Source organism: Tupaia chinensis, unplaced genomic scaffold, assembly GCF_000334495.1.
Source record: "Tupaia chinensis unplaced genomic scaffold, TupChi_1.0 Scaffold144806_1, whole genome shotgun sequence".
In the NCBI taxonomy this organism is placed as follows: domain Eukaryota; kingdom Metazoa; phylum Chordata; class Mammalia; order Scandentia; family Tupaiidae; genus Tupaia; species Tupaia belangeri.
The window spans coordinates 1,492,174-1,512,827 of record NW_006204667.1 but is presented as its reverse complement, the minus strand read 5'-3'; the positions used below and the strand labels follow the sequence as shown (position 1 = coordinate 1,512,827).

The 20,654-nt window shown below is 50.4% G+C and overlaps 1 protein-coding gene across 1 annotated transcript in view; it reads left to right on the top strand.

The window, feature by feature from the left end:
• Window positions 1-4,270, top strand: part of SNX24 (sorting nexin 24) — a gene marked incomplete at its 5' end in the record, with an annotated part of 94,401 nt that extends 90,131 nt beyond the window's left edge. Inside the window, 1 exon segment of the mRNA XM_014583810.2 lies at window positions 2,845-4,270. Within this exon segment, the coding sequence (XP_014439296.1) occupies window positions 2,845-2,912 (68 nt within the window).
• Between the last annotated feature and the right edge of the window lie 16,384 nt (window positions 4,271-20,654).

The window sequence follows — 20,654 nt, the reverse complement described above, 5'->3', positions numbered from 1 at the left end:
CCGGGATTGCCCTTCTCCCAACGCCCACGGCTGGCCACCGCCTCCCTCCGGTCACCTTTGCCCAGTGGCGCTTCACGCAGAGTCAGCCCTCCCCTGTCCTGCTCTGTGTTCCCTTGCCCTGACCCTCTGCTCGACGTGTTCAAGGGCCGCAGAGTTGCCCATGGCAGAACGGGCTACTCCTTTTTGTCCTTTTTTTTTTTTTTTCCCCCCTGAACTTAGTTGAATCCATTTACACTAACTAGGCTTCTGGTACAATTCCACCAACTTTCAGATAAACTTCTGTATTTTGGGTGGCAAAGGAGGGAGGTGGTATGTGTCACTTGTCTGTAACATGTCCCCTCTGGGCATTGCGTGGAGAATTAACCAGCAGCTTTATTCATAGCTGTTGGCTTGACTATGCCTCTGTGTGGGAGAAATACAGAAAATTTACTTTGCTAGGTTAACTTTCACTTAGCAAAATGGCTTTCAATTAGGGTCTATGCAGGTATAAAACCTACCGTGAACTTTCAGAGAGACGCTTTCTGAAAAATGATGTTATTTTATGTTGGGGAAAGACACGAAGAAATCAAGTATCATCGAGCACACGTAACTCGCTGGGCGCTCGTGTGTTAGAAACACAGGGGTCAGCAGATGGTGTGGTGGTTCAGGCACTAGACTCCCACAGCTCTCGTGGTTCAAGTCCTGGCCCAGCAGCTTGAAAATCACACCTGGTGCATGTGTGTGCATGTGTGTGCGTGTGTGTGCATGACCGAAACCCTGAGAGGAGCATGGGGGGTCAAGTTGTACCATGACCATGCCCCGGGGAGTGGTTTCTCACTTTCCCTCTCTCTACCTTATGGCAGAAAACCTGAAAAAAAGAAAAGAAAAGAAAAGAAAAGAAAAAAATACTTCTAAAGCATGTTTGTTCATTCCCTTATATCCTCAACTAACTTGTCTTGGGTTGTTGGAAAAGTCATGACGCATTCTTTGCATAGAAAAACGTAGAAAAAGTACCTCTGGACTTTTCCGACAGCCCCGTATTTCACGACTGTGGGCCAAGCGCGGGTCTCGGCACTTGGTTCCCTCATCGATGTTGACGTCAGCCCATGAGCTAAGGACTCCTTCACTGTCCATTTCACCACTGAGGGGAGGGGACACAGAGAAGTTAAATAACTCACCTAAGGTCACACAGCTCTTCAGTGGCTTGATGCAGGACCCAAGGCCTCTCAGTAACTATCTCGTGAAGTGAACTAGGCCCTATCCTCAACTACTTACTCGGCTTCACCCTTGGCCTGTCTCAAGAGTGTCTCAAGCCCAGAGGGTCCACACCTGAATTGATCATCCTCTGACTCCCCCTGGGGTCTTCTCCCGCCACCAGCGGGTTGTGCACTCCAGAAATCCCAGAGATAGCCTTGACTTCCCCCTCCCCCTCACAGCCACATCTAGTCTGTCGCCAGGTCACACCCTGTTTCCCCAGAATCCGTCCCACTTCTCTCCATCTGCCCTCCCCACCCCACCAAGGCGGCCACCCTCTGTGGACCATGCAGTGGGCTCTGGGCGGGCCTCCTTGCCACCACTTGGAACTTGCTCCAGCCTGTTCTCCGGATGGCACCCAGAGTCACTTTTCAGAAAGCAGTTTGATCCCCGTCTCACTCTGCTCAAAAGCCTTCAGTCACAGGGGCAGCAGGTAGCGTAGAGGTTAAGGCACTGGATGCCCACAAGGCCAACTGCAGTTCAAGTCCTGGACCTGGTGGTTTGAAACTCATGCCAGGCATGTCTGTGCATGTGTGCCCAAAATCCCGAGAGGAGAATGGAGAAGAAGGGATTATGGTGTAGCCATGCCCCCTGGGAGGGTGATTTCTCACTTTCTGTCTCTCTGTCTCTCCAGTGAGTTCATGCGCCCTATAGCAAAAATCTCTCTGGGGCAGGGGGAGAATAAAAAAAACCTTTGGTCACTTCTCACTTCATTTCAGATAGAGCCAGAATCCCCGCTCGTTCTTTCTGGGCCTGATGTGGCACGCCACCCATTCAGGCCTCAGAACCGCTAGGACGTCCCCCTAGTTAGCTGCCTCCGTCCCACTGTCACCTGGCAGAGCCTCCTGCCCTCCCTGACCAGGCCAGCCCTGTGCGTGGTCTGCATCCGAGATGCTCCGTGGAGGTGACTCATACAGGTTTTCTGTCTGGAGGTGTCAGCGTGCTTCATTTTCCTTCTTACTAATTGTATTTACTTAGAAGTGTCAGCTTTGGCATAGCTCCTGAATACAGCTCTGTGCAGACTGAAGTTTAGAAATTTAACTTCAGAACCTCGACGCAGCGGTTCCCATTCCACCTGCCGTGGCAGCTGGAATGTGCTGGAGCACGCTGTGCATCTGGGCTTCCTTCGCGCGGCCCTAACAGTGCAGCTGGCTCTCAGGTTGACAGGATGGCTTTTGTCAGAAGTGTGCCCTCTTAAGCTAGGCAGGCGGGCCCCCATCTCCCCGTGCTCTGGAAGCCGGTGTAACAGAATGAGTGTACTCCAGACAGCCGGGACTAACCGGCGCTGTAAACCACAATGGAAAAACTCCAGCAAAGTATTCCCAGTAGAAATCTTGGAATCCCTTCCAGTATATTGAGATTTTGTTAGAAATTGAATTGCCAGTGTAATCCATCTTCCTTGTGAGAAAACACTCAGATAAAGAGCCGGGGCCTTGCAGCATTCACCATTAGAACATCCCTGAATCAATACGCTACAAATCCGGCCACACGGCCGGGCAAGGGCTGGCTGCAGCCCTGCCGCCCGCCTCCCAGGGCCTGGCTGGTGAACTGGGGAATGCCGCTGTATTTTCTCGGTGTGCATCAGGAAAGCTGTTTCCTTTTGTCTTCCAGATTTTCCCAATGTGGTTATCGAAGGCGTTCTCCACGGGATATTCTACCCTCACCTGCAGCCCAGGTAGAAATCCTGCTTGGCTGAAAGAAGCTGAAGCAAGTTTCGAAGTCGAAGTCGCCGTCAAGGAAATCGATACCTACCAAATTAACCTACCCTCTATGACATAACGGCTCTGGCTAGTGGTGAAATTCACAGTCCCAGCTTAATTCAGGGCAGGGACATTTCCATTAGAATGGTGCTTTTAAAAATAGAAACTGAACCAGGGTAGTGACCAGGGGAGGGCCTGGTGGTTGAGAAGTAGAATGTAGCTGCCAACTTCCACACCCAGGAAGGGAGGACGCGGCGGCTTCCTGCAGTGCTCGGTGTAAGTCACTGTCTGCTTCCACCGCACCAGATCGTACCCGAGTCACACTGAGACTGGTCAGCCTGGTAGCTTTTTGGTTCGGGAAGTCCATGACACCCTCATCTTCTCACCGTGAGATTTTTCTCAGCCAGGGATGGGACATTCTGGAGCGTGCGCCCCGGGAGTGTCACTGAAGCACGCTGTCCTCAATGTGAGGAAGGGACTAAACTGGAAATCAAATGATGTACTGACAATATAGTGACATTTAAAAATCATGGCATTAATTTATATTGCAGTGGAGTTGCCTCATGCCCAGGCTAGCGTCTAGGATCTGTGTCTAAGATGACACAGGTGGCAGGACCCTGGAAGCCCTCTAGGAAGGCGCCATATTGGGAAGCACACCCACCACACTCAGTCTCCTCCAGGGCCAGAAGAAATGAACGTCTCTTCCCTCGAAGACCAAGTGAAGCTGTCGGTGTCTGGGGGGCCGCTTTGCATAAACAGCAGGTACCCTTGAGCACTAGAATCACACTTAGGCCTGTGAGATGCCTGCCCTGTGAGAGGCCGATGGGAGCTGATGATGTCTGAAGGGACAGCAGGTGGCCCGCCCTGGCCAGGGCTTACTCAAGGGAGGTGCTCCCTGACTGGGTGGTCCCACAAGTTTCTTGTCAGCTTCCTGCAGGTTCCTGTCCACTGGCCTGTCCCCAGCCGATGCGAGCTAGACGCGTTCGTGACCTAACTCCGCTGTCACTCACGGACCTCGCACCGCCAACAGCGAAGGACGAGAGTGTACATGCTGCCGCCCGTGTGTGCCACCCGGGCCTCTCATCCCGCACTAGCGCCCAGCCAGCTGACGGCTAGTAGTTCTAATAGGCTTCTGTGTGGGAGGAGACCTAAACGCAAAACTAACAGCTACATCATGGGTTTTGATTAGGAGCTTAGTAGTCGGGTTTGAAACCACATGCCGGAAACAAGCAAGAACTAAACAATCAAGCGTCATCCACCAAAAATAACCGAGTAGTCAGGTACTGGAGATATTTTTTAAATGTTTTTATGTTATTAGCTATTTTGAGTTAAATAAAAACAACAAAAAATATTTGAATTTGTCTTCTGCTCTTAGATTGTATTGGAAACAAGGATTGTCTGTCTCTTTATACGCACACATAACCTCTCACGTATTTACATAGACATCTTTGAATTATTGCATTGTAGTTATTGTTATTTTCATTTGACCAGGGAGAGAGAGGGAAAGTGAGAAAGCAAACTGCCAAGTCCAGGACTCAAACTGTGGTTGGCCATGAGGGAGTCTAGTGCCCCAACCACCACACCACCTGCTGACCCTGAGATTTAGTGCTGACCTGACAGGATCGGCGTTAAATTGCTTTGTCTATTGTAGGTCGGAAGATACTCATAAAAGCCAAAGATCTTCAGTGATACACTGCTCAAAAAAGTTTTTTTTTTAAATGAAATTTCTCTTAGTGGTGATTATTTTTAATATTTATTTAAATTTTAAAATATTTATTTCATAAGATAAAAAAAAAAATTCCCGACAGGATTTCCACGCCATGATCCACCCCCAGTCTCAGCCAATTCGGATGGCAGACATTGCACCTGGTACACCAGGGACCTTCCTGTGGGTCTGGCTGCATTACCGCTGCATCACCATGTGGCCCTATGTCTGTTTACATTTTTACCATGTAATTTTACCAGGGTCATTGCAGGAACTAGAAACTTTTTTTTTTTAAGAATTATTTAATTTAATTTTCAGTTTGCTACATTGCACATGTACTCACCAGAGAGAGAGAGAGAGCATGAGAATGAAGTAAAGTGAGAAAGCAAGTTGCCAGATCCAGGACTTGAACTGCAGTTGGCCATGTTAGAGTCCAGCGCATTAACCCCTGTGCCACCCAGTGGCCTCACCTGACTCTTTATTTTTACCTGTTTTCATTTAACCATGCATCTTAGCAATGTTTTCATCAATACAAAAAATGCCTTCCTCTTTTTATTTTTTTGAGAAATTTTTTGCTTTACAACATGTGCACTTGCCAGAGACAGAGATAGACAGACAGTGAGAAATCACCCTCCAGGGAGATGGGGGGTTGGCCATGCCGCAATTCCTTCTCCTCTATTCTCCTCCTGGAATTTTAGGCATGCACACACATACCCCCGGCATGAATTTCATGCCTCTGGGTCTGGGACTCAAACCATGGTTGGCCATGTGGGCGTCCTCTGACATAACCATTATACCATCTGGTGGTCCCCCTTCCTCCTCTTTTTTCTTTTTAGCTGCATGGATCTGCTATAATTTATGTAACCAGAACTATATTAATGGAAATTTCTTTCCTTCTATTACAAGAATTCCAGACAATACACACACATATCATTGTGTATTTCATAATTTGTATAAAATAAGTATTAACATGTAAAAACTGTCGTTAAAAAAAAAATTGCTGGCCCCATAGTCTAGTGGTTAAGTGAACTGGATCCTGCATGGCAGATCATGGTTCAAATCCTGGTCCTGGCATCTCAGAAAACATGGTGCGTGCGCGTGCCCCACCTGCCAGCAGGGTGGAGAAATGGAGGAGAAGCGGTGTGGGTGCTGTCTTCGCTCTCCTTCCCTCTCCGCGTGGGTACATGCACCATCGGTAATTAAGGACTCTAAGGCGGTTCCGCTGCAGTGCTGCACACTGCTGTCTCTGTGCTCCTCGGGCTGGGACCATGGGAGACCTGCGTTTGAGTCCTGGTACAGGCCAGGTACAGTGCCACCCACCTGTCATCCCAGGGCCTCAGAGGCCGAGGTGGGAGGAACCCACAGCCAAGGCTGGCCTGGCAGCAGGGCAGGAGCCTGTCTGCGAGAAAGCCGCCCAGGGCCCCCGCCTCTAGTCCCAGGTGAGAGGCTGGAGCAGGAGGATGGTGACATGGCGAGACTGAGAAAAGGAGGCGGGGGCAGGGCGGGGCAGCAGTGTCACCACGGCAAAACAGCGGTGGTGTCGGAGACCCTGAGAACGCGGGGCGCACACGTGCCTGTGCTCCAGGGCCGGCGAGCTGCGGGTGGGTGCCGGGGTCACTCATGGAGGAGAAAGGCCCCGGGCTGTCAGGCGTGCAGTGCTTGTGTGCCGTACTCCGCAGCCTCGCCAGCGGTTTATTGGCGTTGCCCCTGTCACTGTATGGCTGGGCCCTGCACAGATCGAGGCCGCGTCCTTCACGTGGGCCGCGGTGTGCGTGGTGTCTCCTCAGCCCTCTTGGCACCTGCGCTTGGGAAATACTGAAAAACTAGATCATCCGAAGCAGGGATCCATAAGCCATAGAGAGGTACAGGGTCATGGGAGGAAACCGGAAGCTGATGGAAATAAATCCATTACTGCGTTAGCAAGGTGTGGGACGGCCCCCTCCTTTTGTTTTTCCTTGTTGTTCTTTGCCAGAGGGCCTGTGCACTCACCAGGAGAGACCTGAGGGAGGGGCATGGTCACAAGCGCCATTCCTTCTGTTTCTCCATCCGTGGAGATTTGGGGCCCCCATGCACATGCACCCGGCTTGTTTTCCAAGCCACCTGGGCCAGGATTTGAACCACAGTCAGCTGCTGTATAGGCTTTAGCTCCCTTAACCACTGTGCTACAAGGCCACCCTCCTTCCTGCCTCTGGTTCTTAAAATTGGTGTTTCGCCTAGAAGCGACCTCAGTCTATCTTCCAGTGCTGTTTGTTTTGTGTGGGGTTTTGCCATAGGGCGTGTGCACTCTGCGGGGAGAGAGACCGGGAGAAGGAGAATGGGAAATCATCCCTGGGGGGTATGGCCACACCGCAGTCCATCCTCCTCTTGTGCTTTTTGCCACGCATACATACCTGGTGAGGTTTTCAAGTCACCACGTCCGGGACTCAAACCACAGGTGGCCGTGGAGAAGCCCAGCACCGTGCGCTGCCACATCACCTGCTGGCCCCCCTCAGGCCGTGTTATATGGAGCCTCTCTCAGGTCTCGTGTCTCTTGCCTCGCCCTTCTGCAGTCCTGCTCTCTCTCCCAGTGTCCTTCATACCAGCCCTGCCCCCTTTTCCAATGGTCCGCCCTGAGAACAGCCCAGGGACACCGTGACTGTGCCACCAGGTAAATCTACAGTTAGAAGCTCACTTTGAAAAGCGCAGGCTCTCATAGCCACAGCTGAGAGGACCTGCACGCTTGAAGTATAAATGGTTCCGTCACTCTTGTGCGCTGTGATTGGTTGATGGTGGCTGTTGGGCGTGCTGTGTTACGAAGGGTCCCAGCACCGGGTGCTGCTGCTGCTGTGAAAGCAAAGCGAGAAGTGGTGGGGCCGAGAGGAATCTAGAACCCTTGTACACTGCAGGCAGATGGAAGGTGTTTCAGCCTCTGGGATGATGCTTCACAAATGAACAGTTACCGCCTGATCCAGCCATTCCTCTTCTGGATAAATGCCCAAAAGAAGTGACAGCAGAGACTCGAACCTGTGTTCTCAGCTGTATTGATTTGTGATAGCCAGTCAGTGGGAACAACCCCAGGGTCCACCTAGGCCAAGTGGGTGTGAAGGATGGAAGTTCTGAGACACATGACCACATGGATGAACCTTGAAGACCTTCCGATCATCGCAGGCCACTTACACGATACGGTAGGCTGCCGTGTGGGCCACGTATGGGAGGCACCGGCAGTCAGACTTAGAGGGAGAACAGAATGGGCCCACCATGCCTGCGCCTGCCCCAGAGCCAGCGTTTCTGGAAGCACCCAGTGTCAGTAAGACACACCCCACATTGACAGGGCAGACATGGGCAAGGCGGTGGTGGCCAGGCCAGGGCTGGGGCGGCTGCTGCTGGCACTGCTCCCACCCACCCAGATTTATTCAAATCAAACAGCGGTCATGACACTTCCGAGTAACTCCTCCCAGATTACCTCGGCTCCCCCAGGTCCGCCTGATGCCTCCACCAAGGCCGTGGGCAGTGCCCCGTGGTCAGCAGCCAGGCTCCGTGTGATCTCGCTTCCTCTCCTGCTTACCTGCTGTTAAGAGACTCAGAGCAAGAAATTCTACACTTTCCATCTTTTAAACTCAGTCCAAGTGGCATCCAGAAATCCAGTGTGGCAAGAAGGGAAAAAAAAAAAAGGTCTTCATCGAATCTACTATTTCCACACCGTATTTTATCGACACACAAAATGCTGCGAATCCCGGATTTGATTGGTTGAAGAACATGTGAAGGACTTGACCAGGTGATAAATGCCAAGACTAAGCCTGCCGGAGTCTCGTGTCCAAGAGGAAGAGACAACGCTCGAAATGAGTGAAGACGTGATTTCCTTGAATGTGGCTCAGGAAATGTGGACATGTAACACTCTACCTGGAAATTAAAATAGATTTTCTCTTATCCAGAGGTGAAGAATAGGATGGAGAATGGAGAGTCAGTCTTCATTTGGTTCATTGAATCCATAAGGCCATAGGACAGTCAGGGACATGGAAAGTGTCTGTAATTCTATTTCTACGCCCACTAAAAGGCACTTCCGTGTGTTGCTGTAAGTCCTCAGTGTATTGTTCCGGCAGGACTCATTTGATGCCGATGCACTCGAGATAAAATTTCACGTTGTAGGAGCCAGCAGTTAGCATAATGGCTATGTTGCTGAACTTCCATGTAGCCAACCGTGGTTCGAGTCCCGGACTTGGTGGCTTAAACTCACGCTGGGCACATGTGCATGCGTGCCCAAGATCCCAAGAGGAGAATGGAGGAGAAGGGATTGTGGTGTGGCCATCCCCCCTGAAGAGTGATTTCTTGCTTTTTGTCTCTCTGTCTCTCTTTCTGGTGAGCACATGCGCCCTATAGCAAAAACCTCTCCAAAAAATATTTTTTTCCACGTTGTGCAGCTATCCCTGTTTTCTGGGGAACAAAACTGTGTTCCTCTGCAGTGTTGGGTCTGACACTGCCTTTGACTGTTATGTAGTAACTGAGATGAACCGGGCAATGATGGACTGAGATCTGCCCCAAACCCAAGTGTACCGGGCAAACGTCGCTCCATCTGTAACCTCAGATGGTGGGCGTTCTCCATCACCTGCCTGTGCTGGACAAGAGCACCAGGTTCATTTAGTTAAACTCTTTTTTAAAGTTAATCTATTTTAAAAGAGTAGAATTGCATTGACCTCAACTAATTTTAAAATGCTGCTTTTTATTTCTGTGTATGTTGAGTTTCTGCAGTTTTACATTTAAAAAATGATCTGTTTTGAAGGTAGAAGTACAAGCTGGAAATTAAAAAGGTCGATACACGAGGGAAGCCGAAATGTAAAGCAGGTGTCTGAGAAGCGAGGAAGGGAAGCCGACTTGCGTAAAAGTCACAAACGTTTATACTCTTTCTGTAAATAACTTATTTTTAAAAACCTCTGGACCAGAATAGCCACATCTGGAACATTCTTTGTTATCGGTCAATATTTTGAGATGGTTAGAACCTCAGGTGGGCTTGATTCTCAAAAATAAATCTTATTTATTTATTTACATTCATTCACTGTACATCATTACAGCCTACAAAATGAGATTTTCCATCCAGAATACACTGCATAGTGGCTCAATGAAGCAGATCAGCATGCGTGTTATTGTCAACAAGTAATTTTTCATTTCTTGTTTCCTGTATATTTTGCTTTTTTCCACATCCTTGATTCCCTATCCCTCACCCTCTGCCATGTCTCACCCTCCTCCCACACTGTCTCTGGTATCCATGGCTGCTTCCTATGCCTTCCCCCCTCCAACATTTTAATGAGTCACTAAAGATCTTAATTAATCTAAATATTTCCAATAGCAAGCACAGCTGATATATACATATCCATGAACACAAGTCTGACTTTAGGCATAAACCTCAGTGAGTAGAATGAACAGACTATAAAGTAGCACCTAGCTGGGCTATATAGCTTACTGCAGTCAGCAAATAGGTATTTTTAATGCTTTTTTTAAAAAAAGAAAAACAGTTTTCGTGGGTTTTTTTCCTGAAACACTTTTTTAATTAATTAATTTACACTCATCCTAAGCATTGTCCCAGCACACAAAATGTGATTTCCCATCCAGAATATATTGCATAGTGGTTTAATCATGCATGTTGTCGTCAATAATTTTCCATTTCTAGTTTCATATATACATATTTTACCCCCTACTTCTGACCCTCTGCCCTTTCCCACCCGCTTCTCACTCTATATCTGGTGTCTACAGTTGTCTTCCATTCCATTTCCCCCCACATTTTATTGATCACACAATTTCTTAAATAATCTGCTTTCAATAGCAAGTTCAGCTGGTAATTTCAAGGAAAGCAGTTTTGAAATGCTAAGGCACTTTGCTTAAAACGTAATTCTTTGAGGACAGCCTCACACAGAAACCTTTTTAAAGATCCTCTCCCCCGCAGAGTTTTGTTCTGCAGTCACACCCCGATGCTCAGGTTCTGTCCCGTATCTAAGATGGCCACCAAGTCCTTTCCGTCATCGTTACAAACCTGCATGAGGACAACCAGACAGAACAGATCTGAATCCACCGTGTGTGGAAACCAACCTCCCCTTTGCTCCGTACCTAAACGCCGTCCACCTATTTTGGATCACGTCTTGCGTTTGTGTATTTATGCTTTCATTCTTAGTAAGCTCTCAGGTGATGGAATTGATTTGCATTGAAGATGAACTGTAAATAAAGAGCAATGGACGGCTCCGACCAGCAGTTAGCGTAATGGCTATGTCGCTGGACTCCCACGTAGTCGACCGTGGTTCGTGTCCTGGACCCAGTAGCTTAAAACTCACGCCAGGTGCACGTGTGCGTGCGTGCCCACGATCCCGAGAGGAGAATGGAGGAGAAGGGATTGCGGCGTGACCATCCCCCCTGGGGGGTGATTTCTCGCTTTCTGTCTCTCTGTCTCTCTCTGTCTGTCTGGCGAGCGCATGCGCCCTATAGCGAAAAACCTCTCAAAAAAAAGAAAAAAAAAAAAAGAGCAATGGACGGCTGAAAGAGCAATTCAGCCAAAGAAAAAATGTAGACCGGTGTTGGCAGAGGCAGAGGCTAGGGAAAGGGAAGTGGGTACTTTGTGTGTAGTGGGTTTGGTTGAACAGGAGACGAAGTTCTGGAGACGGCGGTGGAGACACTAACCCGACCCCGTGAGTGCGCTCAGCGGCGCGGGACTGCGCACTAGGCCATGGTTAGAATGGCACGGGGTGTGCTGTGTGTATTTTACCCCAATGAAAATACCACGTTAAACAGATTTAAGGTGAGCACAGGCTTGGTGGGTGCAGGTGTCCTGACACATGAGTGTGGTCCCCACGTGCGGGGGTCCGGCCCTCACCCACATGCTTCGGCTCCCTCCACGGTTCTAATACAGCGGTTCCAGCCAGGGCTGTGCGGCAGAGTTCCCTGGGATGCTGAATCACGAGTGAGCCGGACCCGTCCTTGGGGCCGGCAGGTGGCGGGGTGGTTAAGGCTCAACTACCACATGGTCGACTGCGTTTTGAGTCCTAGACCTGGTGGCTTGCTTTCTCACTATCTCTCTCCCTCTCTCCGTCTCTCTCTCTCATGAGGGCATGTGCCCTGTAGCAAATTAAAATAATAAACAAAATTAAACAATTCTTTTTTTTTTTTTTTGAGAAGTTTTTGCTATAGGGCACATGCGCTCTCCAGAAAGACAGAGAGAGACAGAGAGACAGAAAGCAAGAAATCACCCCCTGAGGGGATGGCCACACCACAATTCCTTCTCCCATTCTTCTCTTGGGATTTTGGGCACACACGCACATGCGCCTGGTGTGAGTTTAAGCCACTGGGTCCGGGACTTGAACCACGGTGGACTACCTGGAAGTTCAGTGACATAGCCATTATGCTAACTGCTGGTCCCAACAATTCTTTAAAACAAACAAAAAACACTACCCAGCTGATTTTGACGCACACCTGTTCTGTGTTAGGGACCCCTGTTTGAAGAGAATGGTTTATGGATTCTGTTAGCATCATTTTGAATGTTTTGTGTTTGTTCATTTGTTTGTTTGTCTGTTGCCCAGAGGGCAAGGGTGCATGCCAGAGAGGGAATGAAGGCGCTCCCTCATCATGCCACAATCCCTTTTCCCTCAGCTTCCCTGGCCCTCAGGATTTGGAGCGTGCGCACACACCCTGGATGTGTTTTTACGGCACAGGTGGCCACGTGGGATTGGGTTCCCTAAGCACAAGGCTTGATTGCAGCACTGCGGGACTGGCCCTAGAATGACCAGCTTGTTTTCCTTTCTGTTTTTACTCTCTGTTCTTGATGGGGCACGTGCACACACGGGTGAGGCAGAGAAAGAGAGAGGAGCACCCCCACAGGCCCTCGTCACACTGCAGTCCTCTCTGCCCCGTCCCTCACCCACTGGACCTTGTGTGCCCACTGTGCTTCAGGCAGACAGGGTCAGGGACTTGAAGTGCATCTGTCACGAGGATCCAGCTTCCCTGAGCCCTGCATTCTTGCTGCCCTGCAGAGCTGCCCTTTGCATTGACTTTAATACCTCCTTCCAAGTCTACTACCGGGGTCAGCAGGTAGGGTGGGGGTTAGGCGCTGCCTCTCATGTGGATGACCACAGTAGACGTCCAGGACCCAGTGGCTTGGAAATCACGCTGGGTGCATGTGTGTGCACACCCAAAATGTCCAGCAAAGAATGGAAGAGAAGGGAGTGCAGCACGGCCATCCTCCCGGGTGATGTCTCACTTTCCCTCTCTGTTTCTCTCCAACGAGCACACACAGCCTCTGGCAGAAACCTAAACAAACAAAAATCTGCTACCAAGAGAACATTTGTCCAGCCGTTAGGGCATTGCAGGAGGCACAGGCAGGGACTCTACACAGATATAGCAAAGGTGACAAGTTCGAGTCATGTAACCTCAGTCGACACCCTCCACCCTCATCAGGAAAAAAAATAGGGAAAAAAGAAAAAAGAAAAAAATAGGGAACCAGCAGTTAGCGTAATGGCTATGTCGCTGGACTCCCACGTAGTCGACCGCGGTTCGCATCCCGGACCCGGTGGCTTAAAACTCATGCCGGGCGCATGTGCGTGCGTGCCCAAGATCCTGAGAGGAGAATGGAGGAGAAGGGATTCTGGCGTGACCATCCCCCCTGGAGGGTGATTTCTCGTTTTCTGTCTCTCTGTCTCTCTCTGTCTGTCTGGCGAGCGCATGCACCCTATAGAGAAAATCTCTCCAAAAAAAAAAAAGAAAAGAAATAAAGAAAAGACAAATGCTTCCTTCCAAGGAGAACAGCCAGATTGCAGGAGGAAGCCCTTGTTACTGAACTTTATGTCCAATTCAGCAAAATGCAGGTATATCTTACAGAAATACATCCAATCTTTATATATTATTGGATATATACATCCAGCTGTATATACAATTCTAGTAAATGGCTGAACATTCCAGCAAGCGAGTAAACCTATTCATTTTTTTTTTTTTTGAGAGATTTTCACTGTAGGGCGCGTGCACTCGCCAAAGAGACAGAGAGAGACAGAGAGACAGAAAGCGAGAAATCACCCCCCAGGGGGGATGGCCATGCCGCAATCCCTTCTTCTCCATTCTCCTCTTGGGATCTTGGGCACGCACGCACACGTGCCCGGCGTGAGTTTAAGCCACGGAGTCTGGGACTCCAACTGCGGTCGACTACATGGGAGTCTGGCCACATAGCCATTACGCTAACTGCTGGGCCCAGCATTTGTCTTTGTTTTGGTTTCCAAACTTGATGATAATTACAGTTTGGATCCAGCAGTAGAAAGCCACGGAGGTGGCAGGCGTGGACGCCAAACTGAAGTGTCTGCAGCACGGACGTTTTCTGTCCATGCAGACGTGTGGTCGGATGACTCAGGGGAGTGAAGGGGAGCTCTCCGTATGAAGGGATGGAGGGTGTGCTGGGGCCTTCAGAAAGCTCATGGCAATGCAGATTATGAAATGTTGTGAATAAATTTCAAAATACTTTGCACCAAAGTAAACCTGTACTTTTTCCACAAACCTTTCCAAGTCCCTTCGCATGCACTGTGCTAAGCCGTTGGGGTCTGTATACTTTACTAGCAAAAACCAGTCCTAAGTTCTAGGAGTGTGGTTGCTACGCATGACCTACAAAGTGCAAACATTTCTGTCTTCATTATTCTTTCTTTCTTATTTGAAAATTTATTTAGTTTATTCTAGGGCAAGTGCACCTGCCAGAGAAAGACAGGGAGAGAGGAAGGGAAAGCGAGAAATCACCCCCCAGGGGGATGGCCATGCCGCAATTCCTTCTCCTCCATCCTCCTCTTGGGGTTTTTGGGCATGCACGCACACGCGCCTGGTGTGAGTTTTCAAGCCTCCTGGTCCATGCAGTTAGTCATGTGGGATCCAGCTGCCTTAATCTCCATGCCACCTGTGGGCCTTTGTCTCCATTATTCTTCGTAACAGTTAGTGTGGCCTCAGTGGGGTCCCTGGCTGACCCCCGTGTCCGGCGTTTCTCCCGGACATCAGTGTTGCTGACATGTTCCGCCTGCTTTGTCCCATTAAGCCCTTTACTAAGTAGTGTTTACTGGCTCCATTTTATTGAAGAAGGAATGAAAGGCCTGAGAGATTAACCGTAATAAAATGTAGGTGGTTGGACAGTAATACGGGGCCCCAAGGCAGCAGGGTAGCCCCTGTCCATGGATCACGGTCTCTGTGAAGCCCCCTGCATCTGCGGTGAGGCCTGCATTGTCCTACACTCCACGGGAGGAGATGGCACTGAGAGAGGTGCCCGAGCCTGCCCAGGCCGCTGGCCTGTGAAGGGCACCAGGACAGACCTGCCTCGTCCGAGCTCCCGCTAGCCCTCCCAGCCAGCCACGCCTGGGACTGCTGTATTCACATGTGTCTCTGAACCGGGCGTGCACAGTCAGACCGGAGGGCCGAGTACCATCTGAATTTGGGCACCCACGCATGCCCGGCATGTTCCTCACGTTGACGGATCCGAGACTCGAACTGCACAGTCGGCCCTGTGGGATCCAGCTTCTTAACCACCGGACCACGAACTGCACAGTCGGCCGTGTGGGATCCAGCTTCTTAACCACCAGACCGTGGGCTGGCCCTGCGTGTGCATCTTTCTACCTGGCTGTTACGGTGATTTTTTCTCATCGCAGCCGGCAACGGGATGTCATATGCAGAGAAGATTCGGCAGGCTGTGGCGGGTAAGGAAACTCTGGGTCAGTGACATTGAAGTTGAGCCCCACAGGGTGTTGGAGGAATTAGCCAGGCAAAACCCGGGGGCAAGGGAGCCGTGTTGCAGAAACAGCGGGGCCCTGAGCCCCAAAGCCTCAGGAGAGCTTCGGCCGGGCCGGTCTGAGAGAAGCCAGTGAGCGTGGAGGCCCTGAGGTCCCAGGGAGAGGGGCAGCCAGGTTCCCACAGGGTCCTCAGGAGGCCGCGTTCGCGGGTCGAACTCCCGCACTGGGTGTAATGGAAGCCCCTGGTGGGTCTTGGCCAGCAGGGGCGTGACATGCACTTACGTTTCTTTATTAGGCATGAGAGTTTTACAAACATGAATTAGGAATTAAATCCTTCCTGGGACCAGCAGTTGGTGTAATGGCTATGTTGCTGCACTCCCATGCAGTCAACCACAGTTTGAGTCCCAGACCCAGTAGCGTAGACTCACGCGGTGTGCGTGTGTGTGCGTGCCCAAGATCCCAAGAGGAGAATGGAGGAGAAGGGATTGTGGCATGGCCATCCCCCCTGGGGAGTGATTTCTCGCTTTCTGTCTCTCTGTCTCTCTCTTTCTGGCGAGCACATGCGCCCTGTAGCAAAAAAAAAAATTTAAATTATTCCAGCTAGCTTGCAGGAATCAGAAAAAACAAACAAACAAACAACCCCCCCCCACACACACACACACACTCACACACACACACACTACTGAATCATGACCCCCCCCCGCACACACACAAACAATTTAGGATAAGGAATCACACTTGATCTGATTTGTTTTTTTGTTTTATTTTTTTATTTTTTATTTTTTTAAGATTTTGGCACAGGGCATGTGCACTCACCAGAGAGAGAGAGAGAGAGAACTCACCCCTGGGCAGATGGCCACACCACAGTCCCTCCTTCTCCACTGCCCTCTTGGGATTCTGGGCACATACACACATGCACCTGGTGTGATTTGCAGGCCTCTGGGGCCAGGACTCAAACCATGGCCGGCCATATGGGAGTCCAGCACCATAACCAATGCACCACCCACTAGCCCTGATCTGGTTTGTTTTTCTAAGATCATTCTGGCTACTTATGGAGCACGAGCTGGACAGGTGCAGGGGCTGCAGCAGAGAGACTGTCAGAAGCCACTGGAACAATCCAGGTGAGTGACAAGCCTCTGGTTCAGAGGAGACATGGACTCCGGGGATGTACTACAGGTGCCAGCACACGAGCCGGGGGACTGGATGGGGAGTGGAGGGGAGGCAGAAAGAAGTCCAGGATGGGCTTTTGAATGTGGGGGTTGATGGTCCCGCTTGCCCACGGAGTCTGGGATTGGAGGTTGGGGCCCCTGTCTTCAGGAAGCCGGGTGGCTGGAGAATCCTGACCGGCCCGCAGCCTCTTCCTGTCCACACGTGTGGACTTCCTGTCTGCCAGTGTGCCTGCAGCTGCATGAGGACTAGATGTGGCCCTGACCCATCCACAGAAACCACAGCCTGTGGTTTCCCGGCGTTGCAGCTGTGTGCACCCTCCTGCCCAGTTGGCCGGGGCCAGGACATGCCCTGTAGCAGGGAACACGGGGATGTGGGGCTCACACCTGTGACGTGGGTCTCAGTCCCGGTGCCTCCTGTGGCTGGCTCCCAGGAGGTCAGCGAGGCGACTGCAGAGTCCTCATGGAGCCCAGGAGGCCACACAGGGCCCACCGAGCGGGTGTACCGGGCCCTGCCGTGACACTGTGCCACGCAGTACTTACGACTCCCGGGAGCATGGTTCCTGTCACCTCTCAAGTCCCATCCAGACTACTAGGCTCCAGGCTGGGCCCCCAGTGAACCGCTGTAGCCGGCACACACCCCCTAACCAAGGCAGGACACCCACGCCGCCATCCACCACTGGCCCCACGTCTCCGCCACCTGGGGCCCCATCACAATTCTCCCCAGGCTCCCCATCATGGCCGGTCCATCAGTCATTCCCTTAAACCTCAACTCGGAAAGTAAAGAAGAATTTTATTTTCTCTGAAATAGAAAATTTTTGGAAAATCGTAGAAACTGTTGAAGGATAGACGCCAATCTTTATGTCCGATAATCTTTATAATCTTGAGAGACTATAGGTATATCACAGTATAAATGTAGGCATGCTCCTTTTATTTTTGTTTTGTTATAGGGCAAGAGCACTCTCTGGAGAGAGAGACAGAGAAAGTGAGAAATCACCCCCATGGGGGGAAGACTATCCCTCAATCCTTTCTCCTCCATTATGCTCTCGTGAACCTGGGCACACACACACACACACACACACACACACACACACACGTGTCTGGCCTGTGTTTCAAGCCACCAGGTGCAGGACTTGAACCATGCTGTGGGCCATGTGGGATTCAGTTGCCTTAACCACCACGCCACCGGCTGGCTCTAGGGATATTCTTTTTGGTCATTTGCTCTGAACACACTTGCTGGGCATTGTAAGGTGTCAAGCCCTCTCGGGGGGTAGATGAGGAATCAGCTCTACCCTGGGCCTGGCAGGGCTGCCAGTCTAGGCAGGTGGCAGGAGAGGGCCGGGGTGGTGGCAGGTACTGCTGGGCTTGGGGCAGTCCCTAGCACAGGCTTCCCAGGGAGCCGGTGCTCTGAGTCCGCGGACCTGGACAAGCACAGGGTGACTTGTGCAAGGCTGGGCCGATCCACAGGCCCGAAGTCTCCAAGGAGCTTTTGATCGAGCCCTGGGTGGCTCTGCTCAGGCTGAGCAGGTCCGAGTCCCCTCCTCATGACATTTGTCAGGGGTACCTCGTGGTGTCCCAAAGAGGCTCTGTGTTCAGGACTGCCTTTCAAGACCCAGAGGAAGAAAAAGTTTCAAGTTTTCAAATAGAGTTACCGTTCAAATACCAGGACGCGAAGCTGGCCACCTAGGACAGGCAGTGGCTGTGGTTTCTGAGGCCCAGCGTGCCCCAGGAAGGAAGTCCTTCGCACTCCCTGGGAAGGTAATGGCGTGGAAACTTCCATGGCTCCCGGGGACAGAAGGGCTGGGGCGGGCGAGTCTTCCAAGTCCTCCCCGTTGGTGGTGGGTGAGCATTTCCAACTAACCGGTGGTGGGATTTTGAAATGCACGTAGTTTCAGTATCTGCCGGAGGAACCTCTTTCTGACATGACCCCATGCCTAGTTCCCTAATCCTGCATCAACGCCGGTTCTTTTTCCAGCCCTCCCGAATGTCAGTCACGCTAGCCAAACTTGGAGTAGGTAATACCGCACCTAAAACTCACGCTTGGCCAAAATCTTAAATCCACAAAATGAACTACAAACTTAAGTAAAAGCCATTATGTACTTAGGGGTCCCGACATTTTCCATTACAAATACTGTTTTTATATTCCTTAATAAGAAAAGAAAAAGTGCCTTGAGGGGACTTTGAATTTCCAAGCCTTCTAGATCAAAGATTTCTTCAGCTGTCTGAATTATAGGAATGTGGAAAAACAAAAACAAATCCTTTTCCTGCTATAAAGTCCTGGCCATGTTTTTGTCTTTCTGTAACTCAAACCGGCTGAGCTGAGAATGAGGTTGGCCAGTTCGGTTCGGAACCTAAAAATTCATCAGCAATGAAGTAACCGATCATTCCAGAAATGTCATTCCACCCAATCTGACCGAAGAATAAATTTTACTGAATTCTTATGTGATGATCTAGAAAATGGGTAAATGGCGGTTCTAAGAGAATGAAAGAGGTAAGTGGGAGACCCTGAAGGCTAAGGGTATCGACATGCGTTAGTGTTTATTGAAGTGATTCGAGACTACGTTTGAGTAATTCGGGGTTGCTGGTGTTCAGGGTAATTTTCTCCGACCCCCACCTACCCATGACTAAGTATATGTCCTTTTAGGAACGTGAGAGCCAAAAAGAGTGAATGGTTTATTTCAAAAGCTCTTGGGGACCAAGAGTTAGCATGGCTGTGTCGCTGGACTCCCATGTAGTTGACCACAGTTTGAGTCCCGGACCAGGTGGCTTAAACTCATGCCGGGCACGTGTGTGTGCGTGCCCAAGATCCCGAGAGGAGAATGGAGGAGAAGGGATTGCAGTGTGGCCATCCCCCGGGGGGGTGATTTCTCTCTTTCTGTTTCTCTGTCTCTTCTTTTTCTGGCAAGCGCATGTGCCCTATAGGAAAAACCTCTTTCCCCCCCAAAAAAAAGCTTTTGTAGAAAACATTAGACCGTATTTATTGTCACTAGGCTCTGTTGATGTTTTTGGTATAAGGCCTGACCCTTCACCTACAAGGTACAAGAACTAAACTTGAAGCAGGGTGTGTCAGCAACTTGTCACCTGGCGTAATAAACATGACCACTCACTTCCTGTGGGCTAGTGGTTTTCAGATCCAGGCACCTCAAAATGATCTCGTTTTTGCCATGTCGCTACAGAGCTGTCACTTACGCTCACACTGGCGTAAAATGAGATGGCAGTGACGGCGGAAAGCCTGTGTCCTTAAGCTTAGGGGACGCAGTGGCACAAGTGCCGGTCGACATTCAAGAAGGTACGTTGGCTTAGAGGTCACTCGTGTCACTCGTTTCAATTTCCTCTCACATTCCCTTTTGTTTGTTTAATTCCCTTTTTCTAAGTATTAAAAAGAGATGTACCGTAGAGAAAAATGACAAGACTGAGAAGTGTGAAAAGCATAAAAAGGAAGAGAATCCCACCCTTTGCGTTTACTTGAATTTACATTCGGCTGTTTGCTTATGAGAACGCATTTACGTAGGGAGATCGCGCCGCACGCGGAATGTTCACTTTTTCTCATGTTGGTGCGTTTAGTCTCCATGAACACATGCAGTTACGGGACGTGAGCTTTATGGCCATGCGTGGCCAGTTCAGTTGCTGCCAGGATTTTGCTGTTATAAATTCTGCAGTTCATGTCTTGATTCCTGAAACGTTTTCCATGTTGCCGTGTTAGGTAAAGACTCTAGGTGGTAAGGCAGAGGGAATCAATTCACCCAGGCATAAGCGAAACGGGAACTGGATCAGCTCCATGGCAGAGAGCAGGGGTGGACAAGCTCCAGGCACAGCTAGATGAAAGGACTACATGACATCCTTGGAAATTCGGCTTCCTGGGCCAGCCCCCTAGCCCAGTGGTTAAGGAAATCCTCTCCCACATAGCCAGCTGCAGTTCATATCCCAGCCCCGGCAGCTTGAAAAACACGTCAGGTGTGTGCACACGTGTGCTCCGAATCTTGATAGGATGGAGAAACTTCTGAAGGGATGATAGTGTGACCGTGGCCTAATGGAGGATGCTTTCTTCCTTCCTCCCTTTTTGGAGAACTCTTACGCCCATTCCAGGGGGAGTGGGACGGGGGGGAGGGGAAGGGGGGGGCGTAGTGGTTAAGGGGCTGGGGTCCCCTAG